Source organism: Gymnoscopelus microlampas (genome assembly GCF_963454915.1).
Source record: "Gymnoscopelus microlampas genome assembly, chromosome: 10".
NCBI lineage: Eukaryota > Metazoa > Chordata > Actinopteri > Myctophiformes > Myctophidae > Gymnoscopelus > Gymnoscopelus microlampas.
In genome coordinates this window covers 11,147,307-11,163,292 of record NC_139947.1, presented here as the reverse complement: position 1 = coordinate 11,163,292, position 15,986 = coordinate 11,147,307, and the positions used below count along the sequence as shown (strand labels likewise).

Sequence of the window (15,986 nt, the reverse complement as noted above, 5' to 3'; positions counted from 1 at the left end):
TAACCGATTTGAGCTAAAAAGCATTATTTTACACTTTGGCTATTCAAAAATAGCAGATATACAAGCTCATAGCGCTATGAGCTTGTATATCTGCTATTTATTTTTGAAAAATCTTGAAAATCTTTGCAAATCTTTGAATTATATATTTTTTAAAGTGAACATTTGTAACTCAAATCTTTGCTTCTGGGGGTCCCTGGAACAAAATATTTTTTAGATGGGGGTCCGCGGCCAAATACATACACATTTTGGGGTCCTTGACATGAAAAAGTTTGGGAACCACTGACATAGTAGCAGAGCTACAAGCTCTGCTCAAAAGTGTTTTGAGATCTGCAACTTTTGCTGTCAAAGTGAGTAAAACTTAGGCATTAGAGTCAGAACAGTGAAAGCTTGCTCTCTTGATGGTCCTGGATTATTAATATATACCATAATGACTGATTTGTGAAAACACGTGGTCTTCAAACCCCATTTTAAAACCAAGGCAAGTTGGTCGGTATCATTTTTGTTCCATAGCTGTTGCCCAATCACAATTCATTATTCATCGTGGGTGTTACACGGTTTTATGTAATGGTGTGATTCATGTTACCTCAAACCACGGTGCTGCCACTCTGTTAATCAATGCCCGCCTTTTCAACCGTGCTAGTGGCAGTTAGCTAAACGGCAAAAGTATCAGATCTACAAGCTTGTGGATCTGCTACTTTTGATGCTTTTGTGTGACGCTGTAGTGATCAAGGAGGCCATTCATTTATAAAAAGTTTAAATATGGAGATAGGAGGCTTCTGCAACGATATCATAAGTGTCCTGTTCTTCCAGGAATAAGATGAATGAATAATACATCTCCAATGTGATGCTGCCATGACGTTGATCTACCCGGAAGACAGTGGTGGAAAAAGTGCTGAAATGTTTTACTTAAGTAAAAGTATCAATACTACAATGTAGATGTACTCCGTTACAAGTAAAAGTCCGGAATTCAAAATGTACTTGATTAAAAGTACAAAAGTATTGGTACAAAATCTACTTAAAGTACCAAAAGTAAAAGTTCTAAAATGTTTGAAAATAGCCAATCTACAAGCTCACAACGCGTCGCATCGCGACGCGTTGTGAGCCCCCATCATTTATATCTGAAAAGTAACTAGTAACTAAAGTTTTCAAATAATTGTAGTGGAGTAAAAGTACAATATTTGCCTCTGAGATGTAGTGGAGTAGAAGTAAAATAATTGGAAATACTCAAGTTAAGTACAAATTCCTCAAAATTGTACTTAAGTACAGTACTTAAGTAAATGTACTTAGTCACTTTCCACCACTGCCAAGATGATGTCATGATGATTGGGTCTGTAATTGTGATTGGAATTGAACTCCATAGCCGTGCTGCTGAACGGCCAATCAGAGTGAGGCATCAGGCTACCTGTCGGTTTCATGTTCAAAGATTGACTAGTGAGCCAGTCGATGATGTCATTGTTAAATTGACTGCAGTTCCGAGTGTCAACCCCTCCCTCTCCTCTATTGGCAGGTTAACAGGAAAAAGGCGACTTGACGCTTGTTGTTTATTGGTTGATTGATTGGAACGCTGGAGTGTGTGGCTACATGTGTTGATTAAATGGCCCCTCCTCTCTCGACTCTCACCTCCTCACTATACCCCACACAGCACAGAGGTTCTCAAAGTGCTCCCCCAGGGGTCCTTGAAGGGGTTCCAAAGGGTCCCCCCCCAGCGAAGTGGTACAAGTTACGGTGGTCAGCCAGCAGTTTCCGCCCCTTTTCCTTTTGTGCCTCCTGTGTGGTGCGCGTGACCCGAGATAAAGCCAGTAGCCATAGGGAAGACGATGAGTTTCGTCCTGGGCTGGCGTTTGCCAAGGCACCAAGGCAGAACTGCCAATCACGGTGCGCCCTCGCCGGACATGCTTGCAGAGCCAGAGACTCTTGGGTAATGAAGTCAAAGACGTTGGCTGCCATGTTATTTGTGTCAAAAGTGGCCATTGATACCCCAAACTACTTAGTGTTGCTTTAACAGACCGACATTGCTTGATCGTAGGGATCTAACTGGAGTATAAGGTCTGACTAGGGATGATAGGTACAGTACGATGGTGCGAGGTTGTGTAATATTTTGTAGGTTAGGAGTAAAAATCAGTCCATCTGCTCAGCCTCCATCACGTCTTCAGTGGAGCAACAACAGTAACGACAAATACAGTGGAGACTGACTAATAAGCCTTCCTTCTCAATGCACATCAACCCAGACTCTCTCTCTCTCTCTCTCTCTCTCTTTTTCTCTCTCTCTGCTCCCCTGAATGCAGATGCCACATGAGCCCAAGCACAAGCATGCACGCACACACATGCACACGTACAGCACGCGCACGCACACACACACACATATTTATTTAGCTTCACGTCGTTTTCGTTTTGTTGCCACAAACAGCCTTTGACCTCGTTCTGTTTTGCTGTGAGCCAGCTGAGTGTTGGGAATGGAGCAAACCCATAGCCATTGAAAGCGTGCACGCACGCACACACACACACACACACACACACACACACACACACACACACACACACACACACACACACACACACACACACACACACACACACACACACACACACACACATGCAAAGTGGTTGCAGTACACACTGGTTAACTGCATGCATTATGCAGTATATTGTATTTGCCAGAAGCAGACATTTAAATGACTTTTTTTTGGGGAGTTTTTGTCAAACTAATTGTTAGTGACAGACAGTATGAGAAGGAGATGTCAGCAATACATAAACAAGTAGTCTGTCTGTCTGTCTGTCTGTCTGTCTGTCTGTCTGTCTGTCTCACATGCATTTGCACAAGATATGTTAGACAGCAAGACTAACCCTGCTAGACTAGGCAATCATACAATGTAGATATTAGATGTAAAATGTAAGTAAGCCTTGCCAGCCATGTGGCCAGGCCCATAGGGCAGTAGCCCTTCTTGTGTTTCTAAAGCGTGAGGCAGCTTGATGTACAAGTACATCCCCAGCCTTGATGTACTAGTACTACACCCCCTGGACATGACGCTGGTACAGTATGTCACAGGGACTTATACCCACAATCCAACCCTTGATGCTGCGTGCCAAGTATGGAGGCATTGGGTCCCATTGTTTTATTGGACACTCTACGTACAGTTAACTATATCATAAACTCTTGAGGGTGTGAATATCAGTAATTGAAGTCCACAGTCGCACAGGGGTAGAGTGGCCGGTAGAGCGGGCAGATGGGAACCGCGAGGTTGGCAGTTCGATCCCGGGCTCCCCCAGAGTTAGTGTCGAAGTGTCCTTGAGCAAGACGCTGAACCCCTAATTGCTCCCGACGAGCAGGTTGGTGCGTTGCATGGTTTCCTCCGCCATCGGTGTGTGAATGTGTGTGTGAATGGGTGAATGTAATGCACAATCTATGTGAAGCACTTTGGATAAAAGCGCTATATAAATGCACCATTTACTATTTACAAATGATTGATTATTTTGGAAAAAGAAAGTCATCGTGCAAATTTGCACCGATGCACACATACACTACAGTACAGTACAATACCGTACATACATGCATACATATACATACAGTACATACCATACATACATGCATAGTGCATACATACATACATACATACATCCAGTATATGCACAGTCCAATCAGTGTGTAAGAATGTCATGCTGGGTCCACGGCTGTACTGGCTGCCTTTAAACAGATCACATGCTTCATTAGCTAACTTGGTCACTAGAGATCCTCTCCCCCTCTCAAACACACGCACACATGCACACACACACACACGCACACACACGCACACGCACACACACACGGCCTGGCATTTTGGCCTGGCTTCACATCAGCATCATGCTCGGACAGGAAGACAGTGGAAGGCATCCCAGTGTGTGTGCGAGAGATAGAGAGCTACAGAGAGCGAGAGAGAGAGGGCTTGTGAGATGGATATTTAAATACAAGTGGGGAGATCTACACATAATTACATCGTTGCTGTTGGGTGGAAACCTCATATCTCCAAAACCGTTTTAGGATTCAAATTTAAAAAATTGCAAAAGTAGCAGATCTACAAGCTCGAAACGCGCCGCTTCACGCCGCGTTTCGGGCTTGTAGATCTGCTACTTTTGATGCTTCTGTGTGACGCTGTAGTATGATCTAGTAGGGCGTTAATTTACGAAGAAACACAAAAAGTTTGAACATGGAGATAAGAGGTTTCTTTCAACATGGGCTGATGGAGCATGGCAGCAATGCACAGCTAAGTGGAGTCAGAGAGGCAGTGTGAGGCCTGTGGGTATCTCAGCTTGTCGTTTCTACTGTATATCTATAATTCATAATCTGGGCGCACAGGGTGTCCCCACAGCTAAACCCAGATTAATCCACAAATAATTGCAGATGTCAAGTGTGCCTACAGTATGTATGTATATATGTATGTGCACAAAATGTATATGTAATCCCCTTTTAGCCAGTGAAGACAGTGGAAGAGCACCATGCCCCCATTTTGTTACCTTTGTCATGCTGCCACCCTGTGGCCAAAGGGAGTATCCGCAACTTGACAGTGAAATGTCCTGACAGATGGAGGAAAGGAAGGGAGTCTGGGCGAAGGATGACATTTTACTGATTCAAGACTGGAAAAGACTCCCTCCCACCCCCATGCAAACACACACGCACGCACACACGCACGCACTGCGCACACGCGCACATGCATGCACAAACTTGGTGTGTGTGTGGGGTGAAGTGAGGCATGGGTAATGTGTTCTAGCGGTCTCTCTGTTGTAAAGGCAGACGAATAGGTGATGCCCACTAGGCAGACAGAACACACACACTAACACACACACGTACACGCACACACACACACACACACACACACAAGACGGCAGATGTTAGAACGCGTGACTCCGTTCCCCCTGCAGATGTAGGCCAGATGTCGTCAGCAATAGCATCCAAATGCAAGCAACCTGTTCCGGCCCGGAGGGCTGCGTTCTGGAGGAATCCGGAGCGGCCTGTCCTGTCCTGCACTGCACTGCACTGCACTCAGCCCCAACAACCTGAAATAGATGTAACTCTGGCTCTTCTAAACTTTCTCCCCTTTCTCTCCTTTCTCCAGTCTGAAATCGGCTTCGGGAAACTTGAGACCTACATCAAGCTGGATAAACTTGGGGAGGTAAAGCAACTGAACACAAACAAAATGTTCCCTTTATTCAATACACAGAAACAAAAACAACACAGTGAATTTCCCCCCACGGGACTACAATCTCTACGAATAAAAAACAAAACAAAAGAAAACACGCGCACACACACCGTACAGTTTGTCATCTCCTATACAATCTAGGATCATAGATAAACCAAGAACCATCAAGAAATCATCAATCTAAATGGTATAATATCAAAGCAATTATAATCTGTACATTGAAACATTGCCAGGTCAATGAACAAATGAACCTGGAATCTGTCTAAATAACATTCTGTCTAAATGACATGATTTAACTGTTGCATAAGCCTACAAGGTCATCAAGGCTATAGGGCAAGTGCTACGGGCTAAGGTGGAGTCTGAAGTCTCTCTCTCTCTCTCTCTCTCTCTCTCTCTCTCTCTCTCTGCAGGGGACCTATGCCACAGTCTTTAAGGGGCGGAGCAAGTTAACGGACAACCTGGTAGCTCTGAAAGAGATCCGACTGGAGCACGAGGAGGGTGCGCCCTGCACCGCCATCAGAGAAGGTATGGATGGACCCGGCTCTGTAAATAATCAGGTTTTCTAGGGGTTCCAATCCTCCGTCAAGCAACAAACGCATGTGTGTGTGTGATGGAGAGAGAGAGAGAGAGAAAGAGAGAGAGGGTGACAACATGTGTCTCCTCTGCAACGTTAAGCAATGTTTCCGTTGCATTGATAATCACCGGTCTGTACTAGGCTTATAAGACATACTAACAGGTTAAGCTAGCAACAGTCCCTTCGGGCTATATGTGTGTGTGTGTGTGTGTGTGTGTGTTTATGTATGCATGTAAACACACACACTGGTCCGGAGGTATACTGTGGTAGCTTGGTTGGTACGTGCGTGTGCGTGTGTGTGTGTGTGTGTGTGTGTGTGTGTGTGTGTGTGTGTGTGTGTGTGTGTGTGTGTGTGTGTGTGTGTGTGTGTGTGTGTGTGTGTGTGTGTGTGTGTGTGTGTGTGTGTGTGTGTGTGTGTGTGTGGTCACGGTCCCATCAGGCTGTATTAACATAGTAATGTTGTGAACACAATGTGTGACCCCGTCTTGTCTCTCTTGGTGTGTCTCCTTGTCCTGCAGTGTCTCTCCTGAAGGACCTGAAGCACGCCAACATCGTCACCCTCCACGACATCATCCACACCGACAAGTGCCTGACACTGGTGTTTGAGTACCTGGTGAGTGTCTGTATGTCTGTCTGTCTGTCGCATGCCTCTGTCTGCGCATGGTTTATGTCAGTGGTTCTCAACCTGTGGGTTGGGACCCCCAGCGGCCCCCCCACATGATTTTGGGAGGGTCCCTAGATGACAGTAAAGGGACTTTTAATACCTTTTTAATAAGTAAAAAAGAAATGAAATGAAAAAAGACCATTACTGCGTCAAAAGTAATTAATTCAAAAGTTTAAAAAAAAGCTATATTATAGTTTAAATATGATTATTTTGGGGGGGTTCCCAGTTCAAATATGATTATTTTGGGGGGGTTCCCAGTTCAAATATGATTATTTATTTTGGGGGTTTCCCAGTTCAAATATGATTATTTTGGGGGGTCGCAGCCTGAAACGGTTGAGAACCACTGGTTTATATGTCTATGTTGGAGCGAGTGTGTCCATGTCTGTGAGTACTGTATGTGTGAGTCTTATGTGAGTGTGCCTGCGTATGTGGGTACGTTGGTCTGAATATTCACAGTACAGTCGACTATATTGAGCTTGTAGATCTGATACTTTTGCTATTTTTTACATTTTAATCCTGAAAAGTTTTGGACATTATGAGGTTCGACAGAGACGATATATCGTCATTGTCGGGTGGAAACCTTGTACGACCCGTCACATTGCGATGTGTTGTCGTGAGCTTGTAGATGTAGGTACTTTTCGGTACTTTTGCCATACGACGAAGACTAAAATAGGTCATTTATAATAAAACATATTGATATAAAATCTGTCACTTTTGTCTTTTCATTCCCTACGGTTTGCTTGTGCGTGCCTTTGCTTATTTCTCTTTCTTTCTTTCTTTCTTTCTTTCTTTCTTTCACTCACCAGGAAAAAGATCTGAAGCAATACATGGACGACTGCGGGAGTATCATGAGTGTACACAATGTCAAGGTAAAGCATCAATAAGAGATGAGTTCTGCCATGAAGTTGTTGTTGGCCTTTTGAAATATACATCGGATGTTTCAGTAGAAATAGCAACACTTTATTTATTGAAAAACGCCCTGCTGTTTTTGTAATACGAGGTAAACCTCTCCTCTCCTCTCCTCTCCTCTCCTCTCCTATAGATCTTCCTCTTCCAGTTGTTGAGGGGTCTAGCCTACTGCCACAAGAGGAAAGTCCTCCACAGAGACCTCAAACCACAGAACCTTCTCATCAACGACAGAGGAGAGCTCAAATTGGCCGATTTTGGTAGCGCAACACTTCTACTAGTCTTTTACTAGCATCGGGATTACCTATTGTTTGGAGTTATGCTATTATATCGTTGCTGTCGAGCAGAAACCTCTTATCTCCATTTTCTAACTTTTTGTGTTTTTTTTTGTATATCAACGCTCTACTTGATCATACTACAGCGCAGGGGCGTGCTGGGACCAAAATTCAGCTCTGGGATTTTCCGAAATTTTTCAATAAAAAAAAAAAAAACATGCTTTAGTTGTCTTGGGTGGCCCACCGGCTGTCTGGCGGCCCGTATATGGCGCGGCCGTTCTGGAATTTTCCCGAATTTCCCAGTGGCCAGCACGTCCCTGCTACAGCGTCACGCGAAAGCATCAAAAGTAGCAGATCTGCAAGCTCGAAACGTGGCACGAAGCGACGCGTTTTGAGCTTGTAGATCTGCTACTTTTGCTCTTTTTCTATTTGAATCTTGAAAAGGAACAGTTTTGGACATATGCGGTTTCCACCCGACAGAAATATACTGTATATCCCATAAAGAGCTATACTGTATATATAAAATCTGAGCTATTATAATACAAATAAAAAAAGTTTATATATATAAAAGGTTTGTCTGTCTTTAACACTGAAACATTTATTTAATGATCCTTTTTGTTTGCATTTTGAACTAAGGTTTGGCCCGAGCTAAGTCTGTCCCTACTAAGACCTACTCCAATGAAGTGGTGACATTATGGTACCGGCCGCCAGACGTGCTACTGGGCTCCACAGAGTACTCTACACCCATCGACATGTGGTGAGTGCATGGATTAAGCCATTCTATGTGGGAACGCATCTGCAAATGTCTTCTAAATCCCAACAGTTTTTTGAAAAAAATTATGTTGCTATATATATCAGTGGTGCTCAAATGTTTTCATGTCAAGGACCCCAAAAATGATTTGTATTTGGCCACGGACCCCCATCTAAAAATATTTTGTTCCAGGGACCCCCTATGACTGCATGAGGCGCACCGAAATTAGCAATTAGTTTAGCTTAGTTTAGTAGATTGGCTATTTTCGGTTATTCGTTTATTTTAGATTAAAGTGTATTTGAAGCAGTTAAATTAGCAATAGAACACAAGTTTAGATTTGGAAGCATCTTCCATAGAACATGAATGGACTAAATTTTTTTCATAAAGGCATTCAAGCCTTGATCTGTGATTTCTTCACCTGCTTGGCTGTACTGTATGTAGAGCAGCAGCAACCTAGCTTTTAGAATGATAATATACCTAAACATCATCATTACATTTTCAGTCATGAGATTTTACTTTTGCTTTATTCCATGGGTGAGTGCATGCTGCTGACGCACACACACACACACACACACACACGCACGCACGCACGCACGCGCGTGCGTGCGCACGCACACTCTGCTGTTAACTCCTTCTCATCTTCTGGCGTTCTTTTCTTGTTGTCTCCTGTGGAACGCATTTCTCACAACGCCCCAAAGCGTGTCCCTTTTTTCTTTTTGCGTCGCATGCCGGTCACACAGTGTGCGGATTCACGCTACGTTTCACTCAAACAAAGTGCGAGTGAATTGAAGAGGGAGCTCTTTAGCTGATGTACTATGTACTGATGTAACTCTCTGCTCATGATGACCATTATTATGCCTGGGGGGAGGGGGGGGTGTACTTCTTAGCTTCCTGTTATCAGTGATCTGAGGATGTGACATAGATTCCTACTCGCTGCTTCACTCTCTCTGCTCTGGCCCGCTTGAACTTGATGTACATGTACTGATGAATGGAGTACAATGATGCTACAGCCGGGGTGGGCAAACCTTTTGCACACGTTGTCATTTTCCAAGGCTGGCGCATGATCACCCAGTGGCCATGTCCAGACAGTGAAAACCACCATTACATTTATGTCTTATTATAGGCTGCCAATTAGAATAATACATGCGTAGAACAAGTCAATATTTATTGATAAAACCGCTGATAAGACAGCTTCTTAGCTGTGAATATGATACATTCCATTATCCCTAATGTGTTCCCTTTACATGAACCACTCAAACCCCTATATACACTTCATTGACTGGGGATCCCCCAGGGGTCTATATATACTAGGCCCTCCTGTTTCCCTCTACACCAAAACTCTTCATTTAAAATAGCCGATCTACAAGCTCAAAAGTGAGCTTGTAGATCGGCTATTTTCGCATAATCTTCGACAAAATGTTTGTCTATCGGGACATACCCTAAAACGGGACGCTAGGGTTCAAGTGGTTAAACGATGAGTTGTGTATGTAATTGTGAGTGTTGGTCTTGTCTCTCTCTCTATAGGGGTGTGGGGTGTATCTTCTATGAGATGATCACAGGACGACCTCTGTTCCCTGGATCCACTGTGGAGGATGAGCTTCACCTCATATTCCGCATCCTAGGTGAGACCACGCCAGACGTTACATGATGTCTTTATTCATGCCGTGGGTGTGTGTGTGTGTGTGTGTGTGTGTGTGTGTGTGTGTGTGTTTGTGTACTTGTAATGCTATATTTTTGAGGGCCAAAAGACATTGTGAGGTTCCTCACTAGACAAAATAGCTGTTTTCATGATTTGGGGGCTAGTGTTATGCCTGATTTATACTTAATTGCATGGCAAGTATAAATACGTTTAGGGTTTAATCATGGTCAAAAGAAAATTGGTAAAATAGCATTTATAAAATTGGCATCCTAACATTTTTCTGCCCTCCTAAGTATAGTGTGTGCGTGTGCGCGCATGTGTGTCCACATACAGTACATTTTGACAGACCCTTACACTGTATGTTCTTTCTGTCTTTCAGGCACCCCTACAGAAGACTCTTGGCCAGGCGTCACCTCCAGTGAAGAATTTAAGACCTACAATTTCCCCCGGTACCACGCGGAGCCCCTCGTCAACCATGCGCCCAGGTGTGTGTGTGTGTGTGTGTCTGTGTGTGTGTGTGTGTGCGTGTTTGTGGGACCGGCACATTTCCACATGGATAAAGTGACAGTGAGACTGTGACATGTAACAGGAGAGCGACGGATAGTTTTTCAATAGACTGTTTATCGTCCAGCGTTTCCGCCACTGTTGAGGCGGCGGCAGCATTACACTGGATACTGTATCCGGCATATGGCTCAGCAATTTACTGTACTCAATTATAGCTGTCTGTCACTCTCCCTCTCTCACCCTCTCTCCCTTTCGCTCTCTCTCTCTCAATTCAGTTCAATTCAAAGGGGCTTTATTGGCATGAGAAAACATTATGTTTACATTGCCAAAGCAAAAGTGGAACAAAACAATCAAAACAAAACTGTACTGTATGTACAATTCAAAGGGAATAAAGAAATGTTTAAACAGAGCTGTGTTACATTGCAACTTAGGGGGGAAAAATAGCTTACAAACCCATAAGAATTGTGCATTTGCTCAGAAATTCTGTAGGAAAGGTTAGCTTGCTGGGATAAACTTTTGAAACAAATTGCAGCAACATGTCAATGTTTTATCTCCTTTCTCCCTTTCTCTTTCTCTGTGTTAACAGGATAGACAGCGACGGCCATGACCTGCTCTCATTACTACTGCAGGTACGTCATCATCTCACACATAATGGAGACCGTAACATGTGAAGAGATAGTGAATAGCATGTGAAGAGATAGCGACTGTACACATACTGTACATGCATGGCCCCGGGGGGTCAAACCATTAGCGTATTATTATCTCTCCGTCACTCTACACTTCTCCCTGTCTCACTCTTTCTGTCATTCTCTCTCTCTCTCTCTAGTTTGAGGCTAAGAAGCGCGTGTCTGCGGAAAATGCTCTCGGACATCCGTACTTTAAGACTCTGGGGGAGCAGGTTCAAACACTGGCTGACAGTGAGTAATACACACCATGCACGCACACGTGCACACACACACACACACACACACACACACACACACACACACACACACACACACACACGCACTCTGACACAGAAAAACAAACTCACGTTATCTTAACTGGTTCTCAACATCAGGTGCATAACAAAGTGGTGGGTCCTTGAAATTCACCAGCTCAGCATACCTTGTGGTTCGAGTCTCTGCCCTGAGATTGGGAGGTTGGGGTTCGATTTCCCGGCTGGGTCATACCAAAGACTAAACAAATGGGACCCCATACCTTTTTGCTTGGCACTCAGCATCAAGGGTTGGATTGGGGGGTAAGTCCCTGTGACATACTAGCGTCATATCCAGTTGGTGTACTTGTACATCATGGCCGGGGATGTACTTGTATTTCAAGCCGACTCACGCTACAGAAACAAGGGATAGGCTCCTGCCCTATGGGCCATATGGCTCGGCAAGGCTTACTTACTGTGAGACGACTCACTATGGCTTATAATGACTATGCGGCTGCTGCTGAGAGCTTCAAGAAGCTCCAGTGCAAGCCAGATGTTTGTTAGTGTGGGGGTACCCACCTGCTCTGCTGTGCTACGCAATCTCATGTATAGGTTTATGTGTAGGGAATCTGAGTCAGTAAATGACATCATTGCTGTCATAACTAACCCTATACGTAGTTCTGTGAGGTTCTCCTCTAGACTGTGGAACCATTGGCACGCTTGTCTGTACATGTACGTTCGAAACTGAACATGGTGGAAGTATTTTTATTGTATTTCCTTTTTCTGTTATTTTTCTGTTTTGTATGGCGTTTTTTTATTGTGATATGGATCTCCCTTGGGTCTGAAATAAAGATTGAATTGAATTACTTATTATCAAGTAGGGGATTCCGTGGCCTGTGTATCAACCCATTGAGACCGGAAGCCGATTCTACATGTCACCTAAATCTCAACAGTTTTCTGAAAAACGTATGTTTCTATATCAGTGGTGCTCAATCTTTTTCATGTCAAGGACCCCCAAAATTATATGTATTTGGCCCCGGACCCCCATCAAAATATTTTGTTCCAGGGACCCCCAGAAGCAAAGATTTGAGTTAAAAATATTCGCTTTAAAAATATACACATTCAAAGATTTGCACACATTTTCACGAATTTTCAAAAATAGCAGATCTACAAGCTCGTAGCGCGGCACTCGGTGCCACGCTATGAGCTTGTAGATCTGCTATTTTTGAATAGCCCAAAGTGTAAAAGAATGCTTTTTAGCTCAAATCTAAAAATGACACAGTTCCAGGTCTTAATGGGTTAAATTCAAAAGGATGAGAATGTGATCTTACGGACCTTCTGCCCCATTTCAGCCGCGTCCATCTTCTCAGTGAAGGACGTCACGCTGCAGAGAGACCCAGGGAAGAGGTCCTCGGTCTTCACAGAGACAGGTGAGTCCTGGGAAACGGGTTCAGGAGTCAGGGCTAAACGAGGAGGAGTGAAGCTTATAGGCCATGGAAAAGTTGTAAACAGGAATTACAGAATGAACGGCGGAAAGGCGCAAAGCTTCTTTGCATGAATGGGTCCTACTCTCTCTATCTGCTTCCTCTCTGTCCCTCCCCCCCTCCCTCCCCCCCTCTCTCTCTCTTTCTTTCTCTCGGCCAAAACGGCGTGCTTTTCGGTGTCTCTCATCATGTCACTGTGTGTGTGTGTGTGTGTGTGTGTGTGTGTGTGTGTGTGTGTGTGTGTGTGTGGTCACACATGTCACATGCCAGCGTCCCCCCCAGTCAGTCGCCCCCCAAACTGGCCTGGTTCACACTCCCACGAGGGACATAGCCTTAAGTCAAGTCACGTGTATTTATATAGCACATGTGCTCAGTGTGCTTCAAAATACAAAAATGGAGAAAATGCAAAGGTCAACGATGACACAAAATGCACATAATTACATATGATTAACACATAAGAATGAATTAAAATAGAGGGACTGTACAATAAAAAAGTGAGATAACTGCACATTCCAAACCTAGCTGAAAGCTTGTGAAAATAGATTATTAATTTTCTTTTCCAACACGCGTGTCGATATGTTCACAGAAACAGAAACAGCTAAGATCACCCCATCATCTCCAAATCCAAACTGCAGAAAGATGGGGGATTGGCAATGTATTGTATTGTATTGCGGCTAAACTAAACTATTCTCTATGAATTGAGTACAAAGGACCCCAATGGAAACAAGCCATAGGCTTTCTTGGGTTTTAAATCCTCTTAGCTGACCTTGTATTATTGTACTTTCCTGTGATTTTTGAGTGGTGCCAGCCACTCCTACACTTGACCGGGTGGGTCCGTCCGTCCGTCCGTCCGTCCGTCCGTTTGAGCACGGCCTCAACAGCTGCAGCTGATTGCAACACAAGGATACAACCAGTTACACTAATTCAAAGGCACCACTCTCTTCACACTGGGTGTGATTTTTTTCTGCAAACTGCTAATAAAGTATTCAATCAATCAATTGAATAAATACATAATGCTATAGTCTATGTGTTTCCAACAGGATACTGAGAGACGTGTGAACAGCTGATTTAGAGGTGTTATTATATTAGAAGTGGGCTTTCAAAACCCTACACTGGCCTTCTTCTTCTAGTTTCTACTATCCATCCTTAACCAGGGGACGGAACAAAAAAGCTGTACTCAAATGTCGAGTCAGCGCCCACAGAATTGTGCTTTTAACTCAGGTGTGAACCAGGCTGCTTAGCTTAGACTCCAGTGGTTCTTGTGTGTTTCTGTCAGTCTCATTATGTTTGTGTGTGTCTCTTGTTTCTCTCGTCTCGTACCTCTCCTTCTCCTGCCAACCGTCTATGTGGTGTTGATGCTTAAACTGTCCTGTCCTGTTCTTTTCTTTCCTTGATACCCTACACTTTCCTTTCCTGTCCCGTCTGTGTATCTTGTTCCTTTTAATCCTCTCTATTCCCTCTCTGTGCCCGCCCCACCCCGCTCTAAACTCCTTCAAAATCCCCCCCCCCCCTCCTCAACCCCAACCCCTCCCTAACCCACCCTAAAAAAAAAAAGGGATGGCCCATAAGCTAGGCTCCGCCCCCTCGCAGTACTTCCAGAGAGAAGCAGCCAATCCCAGGGCTCAGAGTCACGCTCTCTCCTCCCCTTCCACAGGCTGAGTGGCCCCCTACCATTCTGGTAAATAGACTTTCTTCTTTTTCATTTTTCTTCTTTCTTTCTTCTTGTTTTAGTTTCCTCTCTCTCTCTCTCTCTCTCTTGTCACTCTTGCCTGTCTCTCACTCACAACTGTTGTTACTCCACTGAGGCCTAGTGTACGTGCTCTGTCTCTTGCCTTCCATGTTAACGTTTTCCTTTGCTCAACTGGATTGAGTGCGGCCCTGTTTTTTGCTTTTATTCCCGGCTGAGACACATGCTCTTTCATGAATAATGCATCGCTTCTGAACTAAGGCAACCTCTTAAAATAACCCCTTAAAATAGCCGATCTGCTAGCTCACAAACATGTCGTGCTGAGACACGTTGTGAGCTTGTAGATCGGCTATTTTTTTGGTGCGTGACACTGCCGGGCAACTAAGTATAAATCACCTTCATCCCCCTCTTATTTTTGTTCTCTCCATCCCTCCTCTTTCCTTTTTAAAGGCAAACTTCACCTGTATTTAAGGTGAATCCTTTCGCACTGGAAAACTCGTCTAAAACACAATATCAATAGGATTCACGTTAAATGCCCTCTTTCTCCTTCCTTGCTCTTGTTGTCCCTCCTATTTTCAGATATGCACTTCTTTAAACCTATTTTGCCTCCTTTTTCCCCCTGCTTTATCCTATGGTTTCCGGGCTGAAGCCATTGTTATTTATCTTTTTCCAGGGATGAAAGGTTGATGTGTTGAACAACAGAAGGCCTTCTGTGGGAAGGAAGGCTGTGGCCTGGAGAACGGGGGGGATGAGAATGTTTTTTTGACGTTTGTCGTTCTCTTTATTTGCAGCTCTGTTTAGGTTTCTTCAGCGGGAGATGTAGCGCTTTGTGTAGCGTCTGTAAGTGCGTGACTGTGTGTCGTTGGTGCTGTGTGCGCGTGTGTTGTTGTGTGTGGTTTTTGGACCTCTTTAGCATGATCTTGAAGTGCTGTTTTACCGCATATATTTTCAGTATTACGACTGCTGGTAAGTCTTTTGTGTTTACTGACGATAATTTGATTTGCTATGAGATTAGCTGACAGCGTCATAGAAAACTGATTGGTGTTTTGCCGTTGATTTTGTGTTTCTATCGTTGGCATGAAGTGGACTCTAAAGCCACATTTATACTGTACTTCATCATACGACTGTATCGCTCGCGAAGAATTGTAACAATAAATAGTAACCGAACGTTGCGTTTATGGCTGCGACCATCGATGTCTTAGCGATTATTCCATTGATTAATTTTCCGATTATTCCAATTATCGAGAAGCAGGTTTTCTTCGATAATTTGATGAATTCTTCGACGAATCGACGAATTCGATCAACTTAACTTAAGCCATTTTGAATACTGTAAAAAGCGAAAATTGATGATTTTCAAGCTTACAAACAATGCGTCGCATTGCTATTTTTGCTGTTCGCAAGATTTTGAAAGAAAA

General features: G+C 43.9%; 2 protein-coding genes across 6 annotated transcripts in view; one reads left to right on the top strand and one right to left on the bottom strand.

Annotated features, from left to right (window-relative positions):
• uckl1b (uridine-cytidine kinase 1-like 1b) overlaps positions 1-15,986 on the bottom strand; it is a 476,626-nt gene that overhangs the window by 213,409 nt on the left and 247,231 nt on the right. The window lies entirely within an intron of this gene.
• The window catches only part of LOC311053011 (cyclin-dependent kinase 17-like), a 97,280-nt gene that overhangs the window by 75,370 nt on the left and 5,924 nt on the right, over positions 1-15,986 (top strand). For 4 of the 5 annotated variants that reach the window (XM_084068363.1, XM_084068364.1, XM_084068361.1 and 1 more), the window contains 11 exons: positions 5,088-5,144; positions 5,582-5,696; positions 6,264-6,358; positions 7,216-7,278; positions 7,452-7,575; positions 8,227-8,347; positions 9,866-9,963; positions 10,360-10,465; positions 11,071-11,113; positions 11,311-11,401; positions 12,753-12,830. In XM_084068363.1, the coding sequence (XP_083924489.1) occupies positions 5,088-5,144; positions 5,582-5,696; positions 6,264-6,358; positions 7,216-7,278; positions 7,452-7,575; positions 8,227-8,347; positions 9,866-9,963; positions 10,360-10,465; positions 11,071-11,113; positions 11,311-11,401; positions 12,753-12,830 (991 nt within the window). Of the gene's footprint in view, positions 1-5,087; positions 5,145-5,581; positions 5,697-6,263; positions 6,359-7,215; positions 7,279-7,451; positions 7,576-8,226; positions 8,348-9,865; positions 9,964-10,359; positions 10,466-11,070; positions 11,114-11,310; positions 11,402-12,752; positions 12,831-15,362; positions 15,918-15,986 lie in introns of those variants that run through there. The other variant, XM_084068362.1, reaches the window with a different exon arrangement.